Source organism: Epinephelus fuscoguttatus, linkage group LG18 (assembly GCF_011397635.1).
Source record: "Epinephelus fuscoguttatus linkage group LG18, E.fuscoguttatus.final_Chr_v1".
In the NCBI taxonomy this organism is placed as follows: domain Eukaryota; kingdom Metazoa; phylum Chordata; class Actinopteri; order Perciformes; family Serranidae; genus Epinephelus; species Epinephelus fuscoguttatus.
The window spans coordinates 28,043,567-28,063,709 of record NC_064769.1 but is presented as its reverse complement, the minus strand read 5'-3'; the positions used below and the strand labels follow the sequence as shown (position 1 = coordinate 28,063,709).

The 20,143-nt window shown below is 41.3% G+C and overlaps 1 protein-coding gene across 2 annotated transcripts in view; it reads right to left on the bottom strand.

Moving 5' to 3' along the window:
* Positions 1-784: 784 nt before the first annotated feature.
* The window catches only part of tjp2a (tight junction protein 2a (zona occludens 2)), a 51,411-nt gene continuing 32,052 nt past the window's right edge, over positions 785-20,143 (bottom strand). For both annotated transcript variants that reach the window (XM_049603969.1, XM_049603968.1), the window contains 22 exons: positions 18,974-19,098; positions 17,456-17,558; positions 16,368-17,160; positions 15,817-15,920; positions 14,656-14,809; positions 13,401-13,512; positions 12,467-12,597; positions 12,287-12,371; positions 11,970-12,120; positions 10,894-11,002; positions 10,180-10,399; positions 9,700-9,887; positions 9,489-9,584; positions 9,247-9,326; positions 8,953-9,163; positions 7,500-7,600; positions 7,109-7,333; positions 6,844-6,948; positions 5,237-5,434; positions 4,694-4,771; positions 3,624-3,709; positions 785-3,525 (listed from right to left, as the gene is read on the bottom strand). In XM_049603969.1, coding sequence (XP_049459926.1) covers positions 3,369-3,525; positions 3,624-3,709; positions 4,694-4,771; positions 5,237-5,434; positions 6,844-6,948; positions 7,109-7,333; positions 7,500-7,600; positions 8,953-9,163; positions 9,247-9,326; positions 9,489-9,584; positions 9,700-9,887; positions 10,180-10,399; positions 10,894-11,002; positions 11,970-12,120; positions 12,287-12,371; positions 12,467-12,597; positions 13,401-13,512; positions 14,656-14,809; positions 15,817-15,920; positions 16,368-17,160; positions 17,456-17,558; positions 18,974-19,098 — 3,612 coding nt within the window. In that variant the 3' untranslated portion in view covers positions 785-3,368. The remainder of the gene's footprint in view (positions 3,526-3,623; positions 3,710-4,693; positions 4,772-5,236; positions 5,435-6,843; positions 6,949-7,108; positions 7,334-7,499; positions 7,601-8,952; positions 9,164-9,246; positions 9,327-9,488; positions 9,585-9,699; positions 9,888-10,179; positions 10,400-10,893; positions 11,003-11,969; positions 12,121-12,286; positions 12,372-12,466; positions 12,598-13,400; positions 13,513-14,655; positions 14,810-15,816; positions 15,921-16,367; positions 17,161-17,455; positions 17,559-18,973; positions 19,099-20,143) is intronic.

The window sequence follows — 20,143 nt, the reverse complement described above, 5'->3', positions numbered from 1 at the left end:
ATCATTTTGGATGACATACTATACTATGACTTTTTCATGTTTTGAGACGACATACTATACTATGACTTTTTTTTGTCATTTTGGACGACATACTATACTATGACTTTTTTCATGTTTTGGGACAACATACTATACTATGACATTTTTCATGATTTTGGACAACATACTATACTATGACTTTTTTTCATGATTTTGGACAACATACTATACTATGACTTTTTTTCATGATTTTGGACCACATACTATACTATGACTTTTTTTCATCATTTTGGATGACATACTATACTATGACTTTTTTCATGTTTTGGGACAACATACTATATTATGACTTTTTTCATCATTTTGGACGACATACCATACTCTGACTCTTTTTTCATGATTTTGGACAACATACTATACTATGACTTTTTTCATCATTTTGGACGACATACCATACTATGACTTTTTTCATGATTTTGGACGACATGCTATACTATGACTTTTTTCATCATTTTGGATGACATACTATACTATGACTTTTTTCTCATGCCATGTATTTTGTTAAATAACACTTACCTATGACATTTTTACAACATACTACAGTATCAAGCATTTTTGCAACATACTACAGTACATAGCCATGAGATTAGGAATTACTTTCAGAATAAGGAAGGATTGTTCCAATCTTTGACATTTAAGAGATGGAAAGGGTTAATAACCAGTTTCCTACAAAGATTAAGAGATTATTGGTGTTACTTTTGTACAATAAATAATATAAACAGAAAAACAGTAACGGCAACAAAAATGTTAAAAAAGAGATTTATTTATTTGAATTTACCAAGAGTCTGTTCTGTAACACTATGGAGATCACAAACTATAAAAAAAGAAGCAAAATCACAAACTAACCTACATTTAAAAGAAACAGATTGCCGTCACCACATTCCAGATGCTCCCGTGTACAAAGACTTGACTGAGTTCTGTGTATATTCAGTATAAAAACATAAATGCAACAACAATATGATTGTCTCTGGTTGCAAGCAGATAATAAAGACAAACATACATCAGCTTTATGCTGTGCTCAACCCCTTAAACCCAGCTCAAATCTTAAAGGTCCAGTGTGTAGCATTTAGGGGCATCTATTGGCTGAAATGGTATATAATATTCATAACCTGGAAATAAGAACCATTGTATTTTTATTTTTGTTTTTGTACCTTAGAATGATATTATATCTACATATGGAGCGGGTCCTTTCCTACTAAGTCCGCCATGTTGTTTTACAGTAGCCCCGAACAGACACATCAAACACTGGCTCTAGATAGGGCCATTTGTGTTTTCACATCAATCACCGTAGTTCTCCTGCACGCTTGGCATGTGGGAGAAGTTTGAGTTCTGCAACCTCACCACTAGATACCACTAAATCCTACACATCAGACCTTTAATTACTCACACCATCATCTGAACATCCTGTTCATGATATATTTTAACAGTGAAATCTGTGACGTCATTTATCTGGTCCGCCTGTTCAGCTGACTTAAATACAGAAATGCTTTACATACACCTACACAGTCTCCCTACTTTATGGAAGTGCACTGCATTGACTGGACAAGTTTGGCCCTGATCACACAGGATGTGTTTTAGCAGCTGGAGGTGCCTTTTGCAATTGATTTAATAAGAATAAATATTTTTGCGTGGGGTTTTTATGTAAGTACGCGCCTTGCGTTTCTGCGCTCTAAGCGCCTGGCGTTTTTTGCCAGAGCAGTTGCTGGATACACAGAGCTATACGGCCTGATCATAGACAGCAGGTTGACAAACTGCCCCCGAGTCATCGTAAAACATGCCTGGAGACGGACATAATTGAGGCGAAGCTCCTGGACCAACTGGTGGTACTCCCTGTGGCCTACCCTCATTTTTAGGGTCTCTGTTTCCCTGTGTCCAACAAACCATTTACTGATACCCTCAACCAGAGCTACAGCAGGTACCCTCTGCGTGAACATTTTAGGGACTAGATACGAATTACTGTCAAATAAATAAAATAAATAAACAGTATATTGAGTACATGGGAATGTTAGGAGGTGATGGGGTGGTTGCCTGGCAGCAACAAAAAGGCGCAGCAGGCATTTCATTTTTGTGTGGCGCGCCTCGTGTTTTGCAGCCTGCAAAATGCATCCCGTGTGATCAGGGCCTCATGTTGTAATTTTGACTTCCATATGTTGTAATTTTTTAACTCATGAGTATGAAAAAGTGAGGTCTTGTCAATTTAAGAACCTCGTGCTGTCGAGCTTACATCAGAGCTACAAGGCACTTGAAAATATGCCGCTTCCCAGATTGCACACATATTACACAGTGTATACATACAAATGTCCAATCAGGAATGTAGAGAGGTATAATAAATCTTGACTTGGTAGGAGAGTGATAACAAGAGGAAGACTAACACCTATTCGACATCAGCGCAGCTGCTGACACCTGTACTGACACACTGTCTGATTTTTACATTGTCCTTGTATGAGTGTGCCTCAAACGAGCCAGTCAACAATGTGAAGGGTTATTACATCAGTGGCACACACACAAAAAAATGCACGAAATAGGATGTAAAATCTAGATACTGTACACAGTCTACAGTATCATATCGATGGTTTGGTTGCAGCACGGTGTTAGCTCCAGTTTCTGCCTTCTCCCTTACCAGTACAGTCCAGTAACAGAGGTTTGGTTTTTCTGAAAAACATCGACCTGGCGACCTCTGAGAAACCCAAGATGGCGCCTACAAAAGTTCTAAAAGGTATTCCCAAAATGCTCAGACTCTTTCCTGATTGAAACAAAGACGGTAGCTGGAACAGCTGGCAATATGAGCATCCGGGAAATACCTTCAAAAATACAACAACGACAACAAGAGCTTAAAAAAGGTCTTTTCAAAAATCATATCTAATATATATATTTTTCAGAAAAACTTGGTGGTTTGGTGACGCAATGCAATGGTAATTCATGAGACAAAAACGGGGCTAGATGTTAGTGTAGTGGTGGAAAATAAAACCTCTTCAGACACAAAAAGAATATATACACATTAAAAACATCATGTCTGTGATATGGTATGTCAGAAAAATCAGCCATTTTTCTTTTGTGTGAAGGTAAACTTTCCAAAATACACTCTTTATAAGAATATTCTGTGTCATCTGGATCAGTAGGACATTTGCAGAGTAGTGAGACAACAGTATTTAAAAGTATCTGATATCATTGACATTTTTCCTGGAATCTGACTACAAAGTTCTGTGAGTTTACATGGAGGCAAAGCTGCATGAGCGATTACCAAGGCAACAAATGCTGTCTGCTTGTGGCGGTGACGCGAGAGGAATCCAGCCGTGTGCAGTGGTGATGTCACTTACTGACTTCTCAGCCTACAGCTCAGTGTCATTGTATTTCTGAGGATTGTAGTATCCTTTCTTTGTCTGGTCGGCGAGCTGTCTGCGGTACTCTGCCTCATCGTCCTCGTATCCTCTGGACTCTGAGTACGGTGGCCTGAAGGGAGTCTGCTGCTCGGGATTGGAGCTTGAACTGATGACACACACACAACAATTTAGCTTTCCTTTAATAACACTTAAACTTAATAATCTACAGCATCTTGATACATATGTCATTTTTACTGCTCTCACCCTATTGGCTGAGGACGGTTAAGGTTGGGTTTTGGCAGTTTCACTGGGACGGCATAGATGTCTGGATGCTTCTGGGCGATTTCCAACTGCGCAGAGAGAGGATAACAGACCCAGATATGTCACAACGAATACTAAATAAATAATAAAAAAACACCACAAGACATCCTAACATGGACCCCAAGAGGCTGCAAGTGTTCTTGCAGCTTTCTCCAACTCTGTGCTTAAAGGAAAAGTCTGTCATAAGACAATACTGACATGACCACTTGTACTTTGAAAGAATTATTGGCAGCTGTAAAGAGTTAATCTCCTACAGCAATTTCAGTGAAAGATGGGGGACAGAATACACAGTCCTTGATCTGGGTAATGCATCTTTCCTTATTTTCTGTCATAATGTATAATGTTACAATGACGGATGTTCATATTACACGTGGCCTAAGTTTGATTAATGAGATAAACGTACGTAGATGTGATCCCTGTGAGTAAAAAAAATTATTTTCAAACCGGTTTGAATACACTTTCCAATGTTATTTTTTGCTACTTGGCTACAAGCTGACACCAGCTTGTGACGATTTCTTTAAATGGTCATCTACTTGAATCAAATCCCTGCTGGAACATGTCCACTGTGTTTAGAAGCTTTTATTAGTGATTTATCATGGTATAAAGTGCTATACACAATCATTCCCCTGCTCCAAGAACACTACAGCATGTGGCTACATGCTAAAGGCAGGGAAACATGTAATCTTGGTTGGCGATGTTGTGAATTTCTCCCTGATTTCCAATGACATTTCCTGCTGGAACATATTTGGTTGCGTTTCGAGGCTTTTCTTGGTGATTTTCAGTGGAAGAAAGTGCTGCAATACAGTCATTATTAGCTACAGGTACACTGCAACATGTAGCTACATGCTAATGTTGGGGAAACCTGTAATCCTAGTTGCTGTTGTAGTAAATTTCTTCCTGATTTTGATCTATGATCTCTCTATCTCTCTATCTATCTGAGCAGTGGTCCCTAATTCTCCTTCCCCAACTCCTACACTGCTTCAGACCATAATATGAATAAAAACAATACTGACTCGAGCATTTTCTGCCTCCTGCAGCTCCAGGATCCTCTGTGCTCGGGCCAGGTGGTCCATCTTCTCAAAAGCTTTGATCTAGGAGAAAAATAAATGTTAACCAACGTCCGTTTTAGACAGGAAATAGTAGATACTGCACACCCACATGGCATGATTCATGTAAAAGTGACTGTAAAATGAAACATTTGAGTGTGATAACCTGAAGTGAAGATGACACGATTATGATGGATGATGTGTTCTTATGGATATAAAAGGAGGGCTACAAACATTCAAGATGAATGCAGACACATTCAGTTACCTGGTCACCCATTCTCTATTTCATAATAGAAGCAATGAAAGCGAAAGAGGAGGAAAATGAAATAAACAGTCATTTAATAACTGAGTCAAAGTCTCGGTCTTAAGCATAAGAGAAAATTATTCTTAATGCTGGATGAGCCAGGAAGAGTACTTATTAAAAGGGATATTTAAAATTTAATAAATCACAAAAGGAATCTGTTGCACAAGTGCTCTGTTGGTCTTAAAGTGCAGTATAATAACACTAACCTTGCCCAGGAAGGATTTGCTGGAGGGGTCCTCCTCCGGGCTCTGCTCCTCTGATGGCTGGATCGGACGGGGGATGGTGGGCTTCAGGGCTACAGGAGGGGGTAGCGGCTTGTTTACGCCGGCTGCATCGCTGCTGATGGTGCTGCTGGAGTGTGAGTCATAGCTTCGGGATGAGTCAGTCCGAGTCTGAGCCCGCACCTGTCACAGCAAAGGTCTGTTTGTGATATTTTGGACCATCTGAAACCTTTAGCTGCCAGACAATGTCTTGGTGAGGGTGGTCTGCCTCAGCATCGTGCTACTTCAAATTAAAACACCTCCACATGGAAAAACTAAAGTGTGACACGAGGTAAAAATATCCTTGCTGGTATTCACGAAATTCTGTTTGGGTTTATATCAGAATGACTCCCTTGTCAGACTGCGGCATCTTCAAAAGACAAGATTTTTCAGCTCAGGTTCAGCAATGTGTCAAAAACAAAACATAAAAAAAAAACAACAAAAAAAAACAACAACATTTAAAACAATGGTGGAACCTGCAAATCTTATTTAAAGGGTAGTTGTATCTGAGTGACTAACGGGATCAACAACTTCTGAAACTGGTTCAGTAGTGAGCGTCAGTACTGAACCGGCAGCGGAGAAACAGGCAGCAACCAATTTGGGCATTTGTGTAACATCAGTACATCCATTACAAGTGCTTGTTTTTGCCACTCACAGGCTCAGATATAATAAGCGTCCAACAACACTGTGGAAAGGATCTATAGAGAGAGACCTTTTGGTCAGAGAGCAAGATCCTTCACCAGAAATAGCCCTGAAATTGCTATCGACAAAACCACCAGACCACCAGCCAGTATATTTTGACATCTATTTCAAATGGAGTTGATGATTGTTGAAACAGTGGAAAGACAAAGCAAAACTTTTTTTGTGAATTTTACGTAATTTTGGGGTTTGGGTGAGACAGACCGACATTTTTCAACATTTTAACACATTTTTCGATGGAATGATTAGTCGACTAATTGAAGAAATAATCAACAGATTAGTCGACAATGAAAATAGTCGTCAGTGGCAGCCCTACTTGATGACACAAACTCCACTGTGCGCAAGGCGAGAAAGGAGAGAGAGATGCGGTGTTGCTGCCAGCAGAGTGGATGAATGAGTTACCTCTGAGCGGTAAGTCGTTGACAGACCTAACGACGCAATAGATAATCCACACTACCAAAGCTGCTCCTCTTTTTGGAACCACTGCAGAGTTGGTAATAATTTCACTTTTAGCAATGCTAGTTGTTGCCTTGTGTAAGAGTCAATATGTCAACAAGCCGAAATATTGTGAGTATCACAATAAACATTTTTCATATCATATTAAAAAATATACTGGTATCATCATGAACAAGATGATATGGCACACCCCTCGTGCAAACATGCCCTAAGTGGTTACATTGCAGCCTGTGTGTGGCTGCCGCCTGCAGCGACCTCATTTACTGGACCAAATTCAAAACTTGTCCAGGTTAAAAAATATCGAACTGACCCTTCAAGGTTTACTTTATACTCATTACCAGAAAGTGTAGATAAAGTGATGTAGAGTTTTTGGGGAGGAAAGAGGGGAAGGATCTCACCTTTGGGGGTTCGGGGACAAAAGCAGGGGGAGGGCTGGGCTCTCTGTTCAGCATCTCTCTGCTCCCTGACCTCCTCATATGAGCCCGGGGTTCAGGATGAGGCTTCTACACACACACGCACACAGACACAGGAGGGTTGTTGGGGTCAGATTATGGAAACACAGACTTTAAAACTGACAATGAGGAAACAATGGTGAGAATTCAAAGGGTGACTATATCCTACAGCATGTTCAGTGTACATTATTTAATATATCAGCATTCCCACCTCATCTGGCAGTACAGGCTCTGATGATCGACTGATAGCCGACACTGGCTGGGGCTCGTCCAATGTCTCGTCCAGCTCATTGTCAGTGTAAGCCCCACCCTCGTCTGCTGTGTCATCGTAGTCGCTGGTCAGGCGGCTGTCCATGCTCAGGTAGTCTGCACTCATTGCTGATAGGTAGGACATGCGGTCATCATGGAGATCCAGGTCCTCCTCTGAACCATCCAACTGAGGAGAGAAAGTGACAATACAGACTTAATACTGGATTTATTACAACACACAGCTCACACATATAGCATAGCAAAGTTCATATTTAACTGTCTACTTTTGGAGTCTATGTAAATTTTTGACATATGCCTGCAGCAGTGTCATTCATACAGATAAAAAGACTCACCTTGCCCTCACACACCCACACAGCTCTGTCCTGCTGCTCCCGAATTGAATCCTTCACGCTGCCATACCATGCGTCATTGGCTGAATTCAGGTCGATTGTTGCTGGATGGGCACACAGACAAAAAAAAGAAAGAAAAAAAGACAAGAGTTAGGCCAAAACATCACAAATAGTGTGTCAGTTAATTCCTGTGAATCCTGATGAGTCACGGCAGCACTCTTAAAATGAAGTTAGTGACATATGACATAATAACAACCCTGCCATCCTAGAAACTGCTAAATTTATTCAAAAGTAAAGATGTGATCACCAAAGAATCCTTCTTCTTTATCTCAAAAATGTTTTTCATTATTGCTAACTCTGTTTTTCTTTTGTCATCCTTTTTTTGCCCATTGCTACTACGCATAATCTTGACATCTTTAATGTGGATTTATTAGAATATATTAGATGCCCTGCTCCTCTGTCCAGAGGCGTCCCCCAGGGTTCGGCGCTTGGTCCTCTCCTGTTCTTCCCCTACATAGGGGTGTAATCGATACACCAACAAACATCATACCATTGTGCAGAGAATCTATACCAGTAGTTCCCAACTGGTCCAGCCATGGGGTCCAGATTTCTCCTTAGTCATTGGTTTGACATCCACAGTTTAATGTATTCAGCATCACACTTGTGTTTGTTGAACTAGTTTGCTGTCTCTGTTTAGTAACGGTCCATTTGTCATTAATTCTTCTTCAAGTTTAATGGCAGTTGGCAAACCAGCTTTAACATGCATGACCGCCACCTACTGGACTGTGGAGAAGTAGATTGGCAGGAAACCAAACAAAAACAAAAACTAAATTCTCTCTATTGTTCCTGTTACTCTCAAATAACTAAACAGAAGCTTACATTCATTCCTTAACGTCTTTCCAAGTAGATTCCCTAATGTGATAATGTGCTTTTCTTGCGTAAGTCCTGTTTAGTCACTCACTCTACAGCAGGAATCGACACTTCAAAATAAAACCTCTCTGCTAGAAATTCACTAAACTTAAAAATAAAGCAAGTTTTTTTTTTCCCCAAACATGACCTGTTTGCAATCAGTAGCAGTCCATCCAGAATGGACCCACAACCCACTTTTGGACCATGACCCACCAGTTGGGAACCACTGATCTATACCATATCATGAAGAAACTAGGGATTTACACTCCTACCTCTATGGGATGGGCATGAAGCAGCAAGTAAGTTATATAAATAATAAAAGAGAACACATATAACAAAATAACAAGTGTGCTAATACAGCCATTTTGTGTTTGATGCCTGTATGCCAGAGGGATTAAAATACTTCTTGTATATGTACCTGCTGGCTCTTGCGATCCTAAATTGATGACCAGATGCTAGCTGTGTACAGCACATTGTAACATTTATACATTTATTATTATTGACTTTATTGCTGCGGAGTACCAGACTATTTCATAGTAAAACATACCAGTGAAAAGGTGTGAGCAGGTCTTCCTCAGCTTGACGGCCTGCTCATACAGTTTGCGAGCACTGCGGTTGGATCCGGGTACGAGGCGGCTCCTCATGGTCTTGATGCCTTGCTTGCTGTCTGGGTTCAGGAAGATGACAATGGGATACCACTGGGTGTAGTTTAGAGTGTCCACAGCTTTGGGTGTCACATCCAGCAGAGCATGACGGTCCTGAGGAAACAGGGAGGTGGATGAATGTTTGATGATTCAACAGTATTTTCATAAACCTGCATTTTCTTCCTTGTATACCATACCTGCTCAATGATTTGTCTGATGGTGTTTAGTCTCACCACTCCAGAGGATTTCTCACTTCCTGCATCCTTGGGCTCCGTTTCTTAGAGAGGGTGAAAAAAAAAAAATCACAATAACCGTCATCCTTAAATACTTTCAACATTAACTACGTTCACTGTATATGTAATAGAACCCTGCTTAACACAGTGTGCTAGAATACAAATTAAAACAACTTCAATAAAGAAGTGATGGGTTAAACACTTACTGGCGACAACAAACTCATTCGGCATGTCGTTGCCCAGTTTTTCATTTACTGCATCGGAAATGGGCCCAAATATCACCACAGGTCTCTTGAAACCAGCTGAACAAAACAGGGTGCAAATTCAGTCATGACAGTTGACAGGAAAAACACACAACATCTCAGCAAAACTTTGTATGAAATTGCAGAGTGACCAGTGGATAACTTCTTTGGGTACCTTCACGTAAGACCACTCTCTCATATGCAGGGAATCTTGTGGTAACTGGAGCAGCGCTCAGGTCCTCTCGGCTCTTGCGCAAATCTTTCTTCTTCGCTGCCCTTTGACCTCTTAGCCTCCAAAAGTCTCCTCTGTCGTTGCCTGATGCTGCCCGAGCTGCATTCTGAACGTTGGCCATTTGCTCTGCCCTGTGAGACAAAATAAAACTTTAGTTGGCATCGTGTCTAATTGTCTAACCAGCGCTGTTTTTTCAAGATACAATTCTCCACACTACACAGTTTGTAATGACTCTTGGTGAAGCAGAGCCTTGTGATGCTGGACTGTAGAGCTGATCAGAGGGTTCAGTTTTTGCCAGCTGAATGGACTCTGTGCTAACATGGCCTTATACAAGCCTTATAGATGCACACATATCAGAAAAAGTATTTAATAAATACTCAACTCTACATTCAAAACCATAACAACCACGACCCCTGAACACACCTGCTCTTGTTGGGAATGATTCCTTTCTCCAGCAGCTGATTGTCTTTGTCAGAGCGGATTGCCAGCCAGTTGCCCAGTTTGCCATCATAAAGTGTGTCCGTCACTTTGAAGATCTCTCCTCTGGTGAAAGGAAGGCTCTGCGGAGCCTCCTTCTCATACTCAAAGTGGGTCCTGATGAAGAAAGAGTCGCCTCTGCCAGATGCTAGAATGTCCTTGTAGACTAAAACAGGAACAAGAAAGTGGGCGGAAAAACTCATACTGGGTCTATCCATTCACTTAGTCTCCAGTAGGCATAATTCTTGTACTAAAGGCTTCAAAACTAAACTGAAAAGTAAAGTAAGTGAATAAATAACCCAATCTTACAGTATTGTAAAGTGGATTTGGTGTACCCCAGGGCTCCATTCTGGGTCCTCCGCTATTCTCCGTCTATATGAAATATCTGTCTCCCAAAATCCAGAGTATATTTTTATTACTATACAGATGACACCCCACTTGACATTATCATTGTGGTTATTTAAATCAATCAGCTATATCAAATGCCTACCTTAAACTGGACCACTAAGGTAAAAATGTAAGGTATTTTTCTTAAGTACCCACACAACTGAAAATATTTTTTGTATTTGTGTCTGTATTTATTTTTCTGTTTAACCATTTTCTTATTAACAGCATTATGTTTTGTATTAGTCGTATTATAAGCCTTTTTATATACAGTACCTTCAGGTTTGCTTTGAGCAAGAATGGTAACATCTTCTCCTTTGGGAATCTCCAGAAGGTAGAGGACAGCATCTTCACGTACCATGCCTCTGAAGTCCATGTTGTTCACCTGAAGCAGACAGACCAGATAAGAAATATCATCAGAGAGAGATTGGTATAGTGTGGAACAGACTTAAATGACCAGCAGATAAATAAGGATTTTTTTCCACAAAGGAATAAGATACCAGAACACTGGCATTCGAGTAAAAAAAGGGGTGACTTTTTTGGTTCAGTCCATCTTTATGAAGTTAATAGCAGATTCTAATCCTGCCTTTGGTTTACATTTACAACTTGGATTATTCCTTTAATGGTTTGGCTCTTACATCATTTTAATCTTGCCTTTCTCTTGCTTGTCTTCTGTCTTCATGCTATGTTTACAGCACCGTAATAGTTGGTACCTACACCTAGTCAAGAGTCTCATTGGGATCCTAAATATGGGATATTAATCAATTAATGTGGAATAAAAGAAGTAATTTTTTAAATTTATATAGCGTCTAATCGAAACAAAAGTTATCCAAGGACAATTTTCATGTAGGTCTTGACAATACTCAAACTCCCACCAAGAGCAAGCACATAGTGCTACACTTGGTCAGTCCACACCAGCTACTGGGGACAGCTAATCACAGCAGTACACCATGGAGTTTCCATGATGCAGAGCAGCACTTCCAATTCACAAAGTCTCTCCTCCAACACTTCAAATAACCTACATTTAATATACATGTACCAGTATCACTAAAGGAGGCAAAGGGTTAGTTAACCAAACACCAAGCAAGAGAGAGCAGAAGCGGGCTAGGGAGTATGGTAACTAACTGTGCTAATAGTGTGTAAACAACAGTGGAATTAGCGAGGAAGCCACTAAAAGAGAAATCTTGTAAGTGCTTGAGCAGAGGTAGTTTATGTTTAACATCACGTGTAGCTAGTAATCAGGCGCCATATTGCTGAATACACCAAATATAACTGGAATGAGCTACAGCAGTAAAAAAGCTACTGATAGCACAGCAAATGAGACAACAGTGGAGCATGTCAGCAAGTCTCACCTTCATGATCTGGTCTCCTGTGCGGAGACCCTCCTGCTCAGCAGCACTGTCCTCCTGAACACCAGCGATGAAGATGCCGACATCATTTCCCCCTGCCAGCCTCAGACCCACGCTGTCACCTTTCTGGAAATGCACCATCACTGTGTTCGGCCTGGATGACAAGGGCAAGATCTCATTATACACAGAGGAAGGACCAGAGATTTTTTTTCATATACAATTCTACTTTGGGTCTCTGGTTTTAAACAGACAGAGAGATGATAACAGATGTGTGGCTTAAACTTGTAGACAATGTCACCCTGACTATGTGATATACTGACCCATATATCTCCTGGTCCTCTATACTTGGCTTTAATGGCACCTTAGGAGGAGCATGTACTCTCGGGGCTACAGTGACTGCTGGTACTGTAGAATCACAAAACCAAAATATTATCAACTACAGCAGCCAAATTTGCATCTATTCACAAGTTTTACATACTCAGAGGGAGACACGTGTGTACCTGGTGGTGTTTCTGGTCGTGGGTCCTCCCTCTCTGCCTGCAACGGGGGCACATCTTCTACAGTTCTGTCTGGAGGTCTGAATGGTGTTGGCATAGCACCCATTTTTGCCAGCCTGTTAGGTGGATCCTCTCTGGTAATATATCACAAATTCAAGTATCAGAATATGTAGAATTACTACAAGGACATTCTGGTGACCAGTGTTCAGCCGCTGACTGTTGTTTCATGAACAATAAACATACAATCAAACGTTACAGCACTTAATCAATACTAATATTATATATATCATATTAAAATCCATGACAAGAAAATAAAAAAACAACTATTGCCTCTGTAACTCTCTTGATTTGACTTAATGTGATGGTTCAGCTAAGCTTAATGAAACATAAATCAACATTATCCTGATTTTCCCGCTCAAGTTACCAAAGCACAGATAATAAAATCACTGGGGATATGTTAGTGGACTCTTTGTGGCTTTGATTTTCTAAAAACAATAAATATTTCTGTAGCTGTGGGAGCTAAAAAATGTATTGCTTTAGACATGGAGCAGCAGTAAAACAAATTTTAGCCACCTAAAAAGTCCCACCTATCTGGTAAATGACTGTTTCTCAATGGAGTCTGGCTTTGAAGAGAGCAATATAACAGCTTCAGTTCCCCGTCAAAAATTGCCATCTGATGGCATGGTAAAGTGGTGACAATACTCTGAATATAGTGTACACTTACTGTAAACTGATACTGATTTTTTAGGTGGCCAAAATACATTTTGCTGCTTCCCCCAACCACAGCAGTTAGCTTAGCTTCCGTGGCTGTACTCCTGCCTGCTTCTCCAAACTGGGGTTGGTTGACCGCCATCTACTGTTTGTAATATACTAACTATGGATACCTCATACAACCAGACCTCAACAGACCCAAACTGTCCCTTTAATAACAACTTACCTGGGCTTCTCTCTTAGCCTCTCATTGGAGGAGTGAGAGGAGAGGTCAGAGTGGTGGCCCCGCCTGTCATCCTGTGGAGAGTAGGAGCGGTATGACTCGATCTCAGAGATATCTGTAACACATGAAACACAGGTTGAAAAATATCATAACCTTTCTGAACCAACTCAAGACTTAAATGTCTGTGAGGTCTTTGGGTTTGATATTGTCTTCATGTTCAGGAAATAAAAACTAAAAACATGTCATGAAGAATTAAAATGTTTAATTTCACCTTGATGTGTGTTATAGAAATTACATAAGATGGCTTTTACATCATTCAAATGGCCCACAGGTCATGGAAGCAGGAAAAGGCACACAAATGAAGGTCACATGATGACAAAGTTTAATATGCCCAGAAACTATATGTATTACTGGCTACAAGGACCTTGATGTTTAGAAAGAAGGCTATACTGCAGTTCCATGTATTTCAGGATGATTGATGAAGCATTGCAATCCATTTTAAAGCAACATTAGGTCAATGCACTTCAGGTGATTTGAACCTGGCAGAGCTGAAACACCTCTCACACACAGACACACACACAGAATCAGTCCCTATTGTTCTCAGAGGTCTCTATAGAGAGGGATATTGGACAGCTGCTGCGGTGCCAACCTTAACATAATGAAATTCTGTCATATCCAATAGCAGGATTATGATGGGGGATTAGATCACCCTGCCTGAGGCGAGTGAGCACTTTCACACATGCAGAAAAACACACACACACCACACACACACATATATACACACGCACACAGTTCCAAAACCAGACAAAGTGGGTCACAAGTCTTCTGGCTATCCCCCCACCTCCCTGCAAACATTTGGTCAGTGAACAATCCACTCACACCACTTATCTTAGCTTGGTCCTGACCAATCACAGCACACAATCCGGTCATGTGACATTAAAACCAGGTATAAAAGAGTGAGTAATCATGACGGTAGAGGAATAATGATGACAGTTTGGTGACTCTCTGGTTAGCTCATGGTGCTGTTACTGTTTTGTAAATATTTGTACACACGAAATATAAAAACTGTGTTAGTAAAACTTTTATTTGATGACGGGAGAACAAGTTTGAAAGACAAGTACAACAACAGCAAGAACGTTTATACAGTTCATATGAAGTTCATGCGTGATGGGTGTATACATGATGATGGCGGCCACTCGTCAGGTTTGCCTTTACTCTGGGTAGGACCTGCTGCTTTTCAGTTTCGAGTATCTCTCACCATCGAGCTCCGAGTCGCTGTCGACCATCGGAGGGACTCGGATCAGCACCTGCCGTTTGTCTCTCTGCACCACCAGCTGCAGCTTCCCACGAGACTTCTCGATCAGCTTCCCTGCGTCGCTGAGTGACAGGTTTTCTGTCACTGTACCGTTAATCTGACAGAGTGAGACAGGAGGAGATCAGGACAGTCAGATGCTTATCAGTGCGCTAACTACAATGCAACAGTATGAGTCCTGTGCAGTTACGTAGTCAAACAGCTTCGCGATGAAGAGAGAGAGAGAGTGATTGTGAGAGGTTTGAAACTTCATCCAGTCATAAAAACAAGACAGAAATCTTCCTTTCTTTTGATAGATTTTTCAAATAAGTACACAGCATCCTCAATAACCAAACTCACCCCCTACACCAGGAGCTGGAGTTTACATATGAACCCATTTGTGCCAAAAGACTGTATTTGGTATGATATGGGAAAATGCCACAACATTTGTTCTGACTGGTCTTAAAGCTGGGGTCGACAACTTTTACTAAGAAAACAATGATTTTTCACCCAAAAAAAAGTCTTAAGCTGTAAAACATATTTGACCCTCACTGAAGGTAACACAGCCTATTAAGTCTAAACTAGCCAGTCAACAATATTAACAGGTCTAAATGAGCTTTCATTAATATGTTTTACCACAAGGTGGCAATCTGCAGTGGGCTAGTTATAATTATTTAGTACTTATTTAGTACTTATAATTATTTAGCAGGTGTGTTCAGGGGTCGTGGTTTAGTACTTATTTAGTATTTAGTACTACTCAAAGCGCTCTTACACTACATGTCACATTCATCCATTCACACACACATTCACACACTGGTGGCCAAGGCTACCATACAGGGCGCCACCTGCTACTCACTAAGCATTCACATGCTATAGAGCAACCAAAGACCCAAAGACTACACATAGTATGATGAGAAAATTTGACTTTTCAGCCAAATAGTTTGACCGATTTTGAAAATTTCAAGAAACAAAAATTTCAGTCGCAACCACAAACGGGTTAATGACTAAAAAAAACAGACAGAAGAGTCAGAAAATAATACGTTTAGTAAGTAATAATCAATATTTCCAATTCTATTCTGATGAGAAACTTTTTCACAATCTGCATTTTGAGGAAAATCTTGCCCCTACCTTTAATATAATGTCCCCTTCCTGCAGGTTTCCATCTCTGCTGGCGAGTCCTGTGCTGGTCATCTCTTTGATGAAGAGCTGGCTGCCCAGACGAAGGCCATACTCTGGAAAAGATGGTAAAAAATAACCATCCTTGTAGACTATCAACAAATAAAAAGGCCAAACAGCCTACCCAGCCTTAATTTCTTACATGTTATAAAACATAACAACTACATATTAACAACTTTATCAAATCCCTATCAAAAAACATATCAAACATAATTAATAATACCAAATCAAGCAGGACAACTTTGAATAGGAAGACTGTTTTGGGGCCCATACAACAAAAGCACTGTCTCCTTTTAGTTTTTAGTCTAGATTGGAAGATCATTAGTAGATTTTTGTGGTAGGTAGGTACATCAAGACATAACAGTTCATAGATGTATGCTGATGGCATGCTGTGCTTTAAAAGTAATGAGTAAAACCTTGAAATCAATCCTGAAGTGAAATGGAAGCCAATGCAGGGTCGCTAAAATGGAAGTAATGAGTACCAAGGTTTGTTAGTGTCTCACCTTCGTTGGGGCGGTTCTTCAGCAGCAACACATTCAGGGGTTTCTCCAGTGGCTCCAGGTCTCGCGCGGGGCGGGGCAGAGGGATGGGCATGGCAGCAGGTGATGGCGAGCGTTCCAAACGATCTCTGCTCCCACTCCGCTTCATCGGCTCCTCATACTTCCTTGGGTCACTGGGGATGCGTTCACGTCCTCGTTCGAAGCTGTGGTCACGTCCACGGCCTCGCCCCGGGCTGTGGCTGTCATGTCTGTAGCGCAGGTCCGGGCTGTTGGTGCGGTCCAGCGTTCGCTCGCTGCGGAAGCGTCTGTCCGGACTGTAGTCCCGGTCGAGGGCTCGCTCGCTGCGGTAGCGCCGGTCAGGACTGTGTTCTCTGTCTAATGCGCGCTCGCTGCGGTACCTCCTGTCTGGGCTGTAGTCGCGGTCCAGCATGCGGTCGCTCCTTAGATGGCGTTCCGGGCTGCGTTCTCTGTCCAAGGTGCGACCTCTGCTGCCATCTCTCCTGTACTGCCGGTCCGGGCTCAGGTCTCTCTCCATGCTCCTGCCACGCTCCCGCCGGTCATAGTCCCTGTCGTAGTCGCGCTCACGTGTGTGGTAGCCAGAATCCATGTAGCCTCCCCCACCTCGCTCCCTCTCCAGGCTGGGGTCCCGCCCACCTCCGCTTCGGCCGCTGTACACACTGCGGCGGTCCTGGTCGTAGTTGTAATCGTCATTGTAGTCGTTGTTGAAGACTCTGTCATCAGGTGATGGAGGACGATTCAACAGATTGACTGGAACCTTCCTGGGTCTCTTGACCGTCTGTTGATTCACAAAGACAAAGAGTTTTTCAATGAACACAAAAAGGAAAGAGGTCACAATAAATCCTAACTTTAAGTTTATATTTTGGAGGTTGTTTGAGCCTTTTTGGGGGCTGGAAGTAGAGAGACAGTCAGGAAATACTCTGAGTGAGAAAGCGGATCAATAAATTTGATTACATGTCACGAGCCAGCTTCAAACCCTCAACACATCACATGGTGAGCAACTTAAATGAACACTCGTTACATTTTAACAAAACAAGAATAAATATTAAATAACAAACAAAAGCTGCACTTACAATTTTTGCTACTTTGCCACACTTCCTGAGGGTCTGGACAGCGAAGGAGTGGAGGGCTCCCTCCATGGGGGTGGCGTTCACCTGCATCACTCGGTCATTCTCACTGAACACAAACACACATTTATATGAGCTTAACATGCTTAACTTCAAAAGTGAGGGATGAGTCCAGGATTCACACAGACATTACCAAATTCAATTCAAGCACTTTAAACAACTTTTATCAAGTACTACTTTTTAATTTTCAAGGACTTCACTCAAAGCTACTAATTCATTTTCAAATACAGTTTTTCTGAAGCATAAACAAATTATGTGATGAATGTCTCTCATCTTAGGGAAGGGTTCCTCATTGCACTCTTTTTAGGCACAACCGCAAAAATAATACTTCATATTATAGAACTATTGGAAATTAGAGCAAAGAAATTCAGCCAGCTGGAACTTCAATTTCACTGTCAGTGTTCAATGGCGCTTTTACAGCGGTGCGCTGCTGAAGATAGAGGAAAACAAATCACAGTGCCGGCTCATTAAGTTAAGTGAAGTTAAATTTAACCATACTGACATAGGCCTGCTGGTTTTGCTGGGGTTATAAGAATGAAGCAAAGAAAAAATAAAGTACGATGTCAGGCGGGACATCATCTACAATATGTGAGTAAGAAAGGAAATGGTAGACTGCGCCACAAAACGGGTGACACGTCAGGAGTTAAAAAAGAAAAAGTTGAGGGATTTCTGATTCCAAGCTCTTAAATCATAATGACTTGATGAACAAAACTTTCGCCAAAATATAAGACAGCATTGTGTGGTTCATTTGGAATTTTAATGGCTATTTTCAAGGTGTTCCGGTACTTGATTTTTTCCCCCTTAAAAAAATCAAGCGTGTGAATGTGAATGTGACAAAGCTTTTATGCCTGCAAGTGACAGGTGCAACACTGCTTTGGATTTTTACACCAAAATCAAAGAGGTTGTCAAATGTAAGTAAATAAAAATACCTATACTGATAAACTGTGAGGTTAAATGAGTCATAGGTGTGTTTTGCAGAGAAGGTGATAAGCATTAGGTCCTCTATCATTGACATTTAATTTCATATTGCAGTGTATTGTAAAACAGCAAGTCCTGGAAGACTGTGGTTAAATTAAACAGACGGGAATGTCAATATGTTTTTGGCAAATCCTGTCAATCAAATCCCAGAGAAATAAAGGTAGTTCCTCACATCGAGGCAAATAGTCTGTAAATTAAATATTAGTCCTGGTTAGTTTTTTTCTTGCCAACCATGGTCGAATACATACAGTGATATTAAAAAGAAGAGATACCTCGGTGTAAACGGTACGGCAAAATCTCTACGTGGTCATAATTACGTTTTCCATGATTAAAGGAAGGTGAAGTGTACTAAATCTTAATTAAACACAGATAAATTGGTCAAAACAACAACGTCTGTTCTAACTTAATGACACAACTTTACAGCTTCAGTACAGCAGCATTTAACTGATGGATTTCTACTAAATTATGAGCAACAACAGTACGTACAACAACAAGCCATCAGCAGGTCCTCCCTGCAGGACGTCGGACACCACTATGGACGTCTCGCCACTCTCCTCGTTCGGGTTGTCTCGCCCCCCTGACACTGCGATGCCGAAGCCCATCTTTGAATCCTGAGAACAAAAACAGAAAACATGTGAATCACGTCGAGTCTCCATCTATTCTGTGCCACATTGTGTGTGTGAGAGAGAGGTCCTGTAATCCCTGTGGTGTGGGTCAGCTCACAGTGTATTATCATGGCTGTATGTGTATTGTACATGGCGATTAAAGGGATTTTGACTTTGATTGTGATTACAGTTGTGCATACTGGAGTCATGAATGACTGTGCAGCACTTCAGCGCCTACACAGCCATCCTCTGTAGCCTGGTGTATCGTGTGTGATTAACAATGATGCTAATCCTCGGCTTCCCAATGTTACCAAATGTCAAGAGTGTGTGAGCACGTGTGTCTGTGTACTTTCCCTGCACACTTTATCCATGGTGTGATTTTAATTTAAAGGCAAGGCTTCTTTGGAAACGTGCTTCAGCTTTAAATGATTCTACCTGCCACTGCTCCAGTTTGCCCAGATGAGATTAGGTCAGAGATTTGGTGACCCCGTCTCTTTATCCCCTCCCTTCCATCTGTACTTAAAAAAAAAAACCCCACACAATTCACCACTTCCCTCTGTCTCTAGCAGATGGCCGCGGAGGCAGAGGGAGGGACAAAGTCTGAGCAGGGAAATCAACAGAGAGGCAAAAAAAGAAGGAACACATGAGAAGAAGACAAATACTCTCTTTCACTGTGATATAATAATCTTAAAACATTAAGTCAGGAATCTAATACTTCTCAAATACTTCAAAGACAGGACATTTAAACTGCTGCTGCCAGATGTCTACCAAACATCAGCTTTGTTTTTATCCTGACAACAATGCACGTTTGACGTAATCTGATTTTTTGAAAAGGTTTTAAAAGCCTGAGAGGCTAGAGACTATTTTCTACCCAGAAAAACAAGCATGTGTTTTTTCAACAAGTGAAAGTAGGAAAATCACCAAAACAAAGGAAGTCTGCCGCTGTGTTACGTTATTGCCACAAACAGTGATAATGGGACTTAGTAGCCTAGCCCTGCCAGAGTGTGCTGTGATTGGCTAGTGCTAACCCTAACCCAGAGTCCTGTATGGG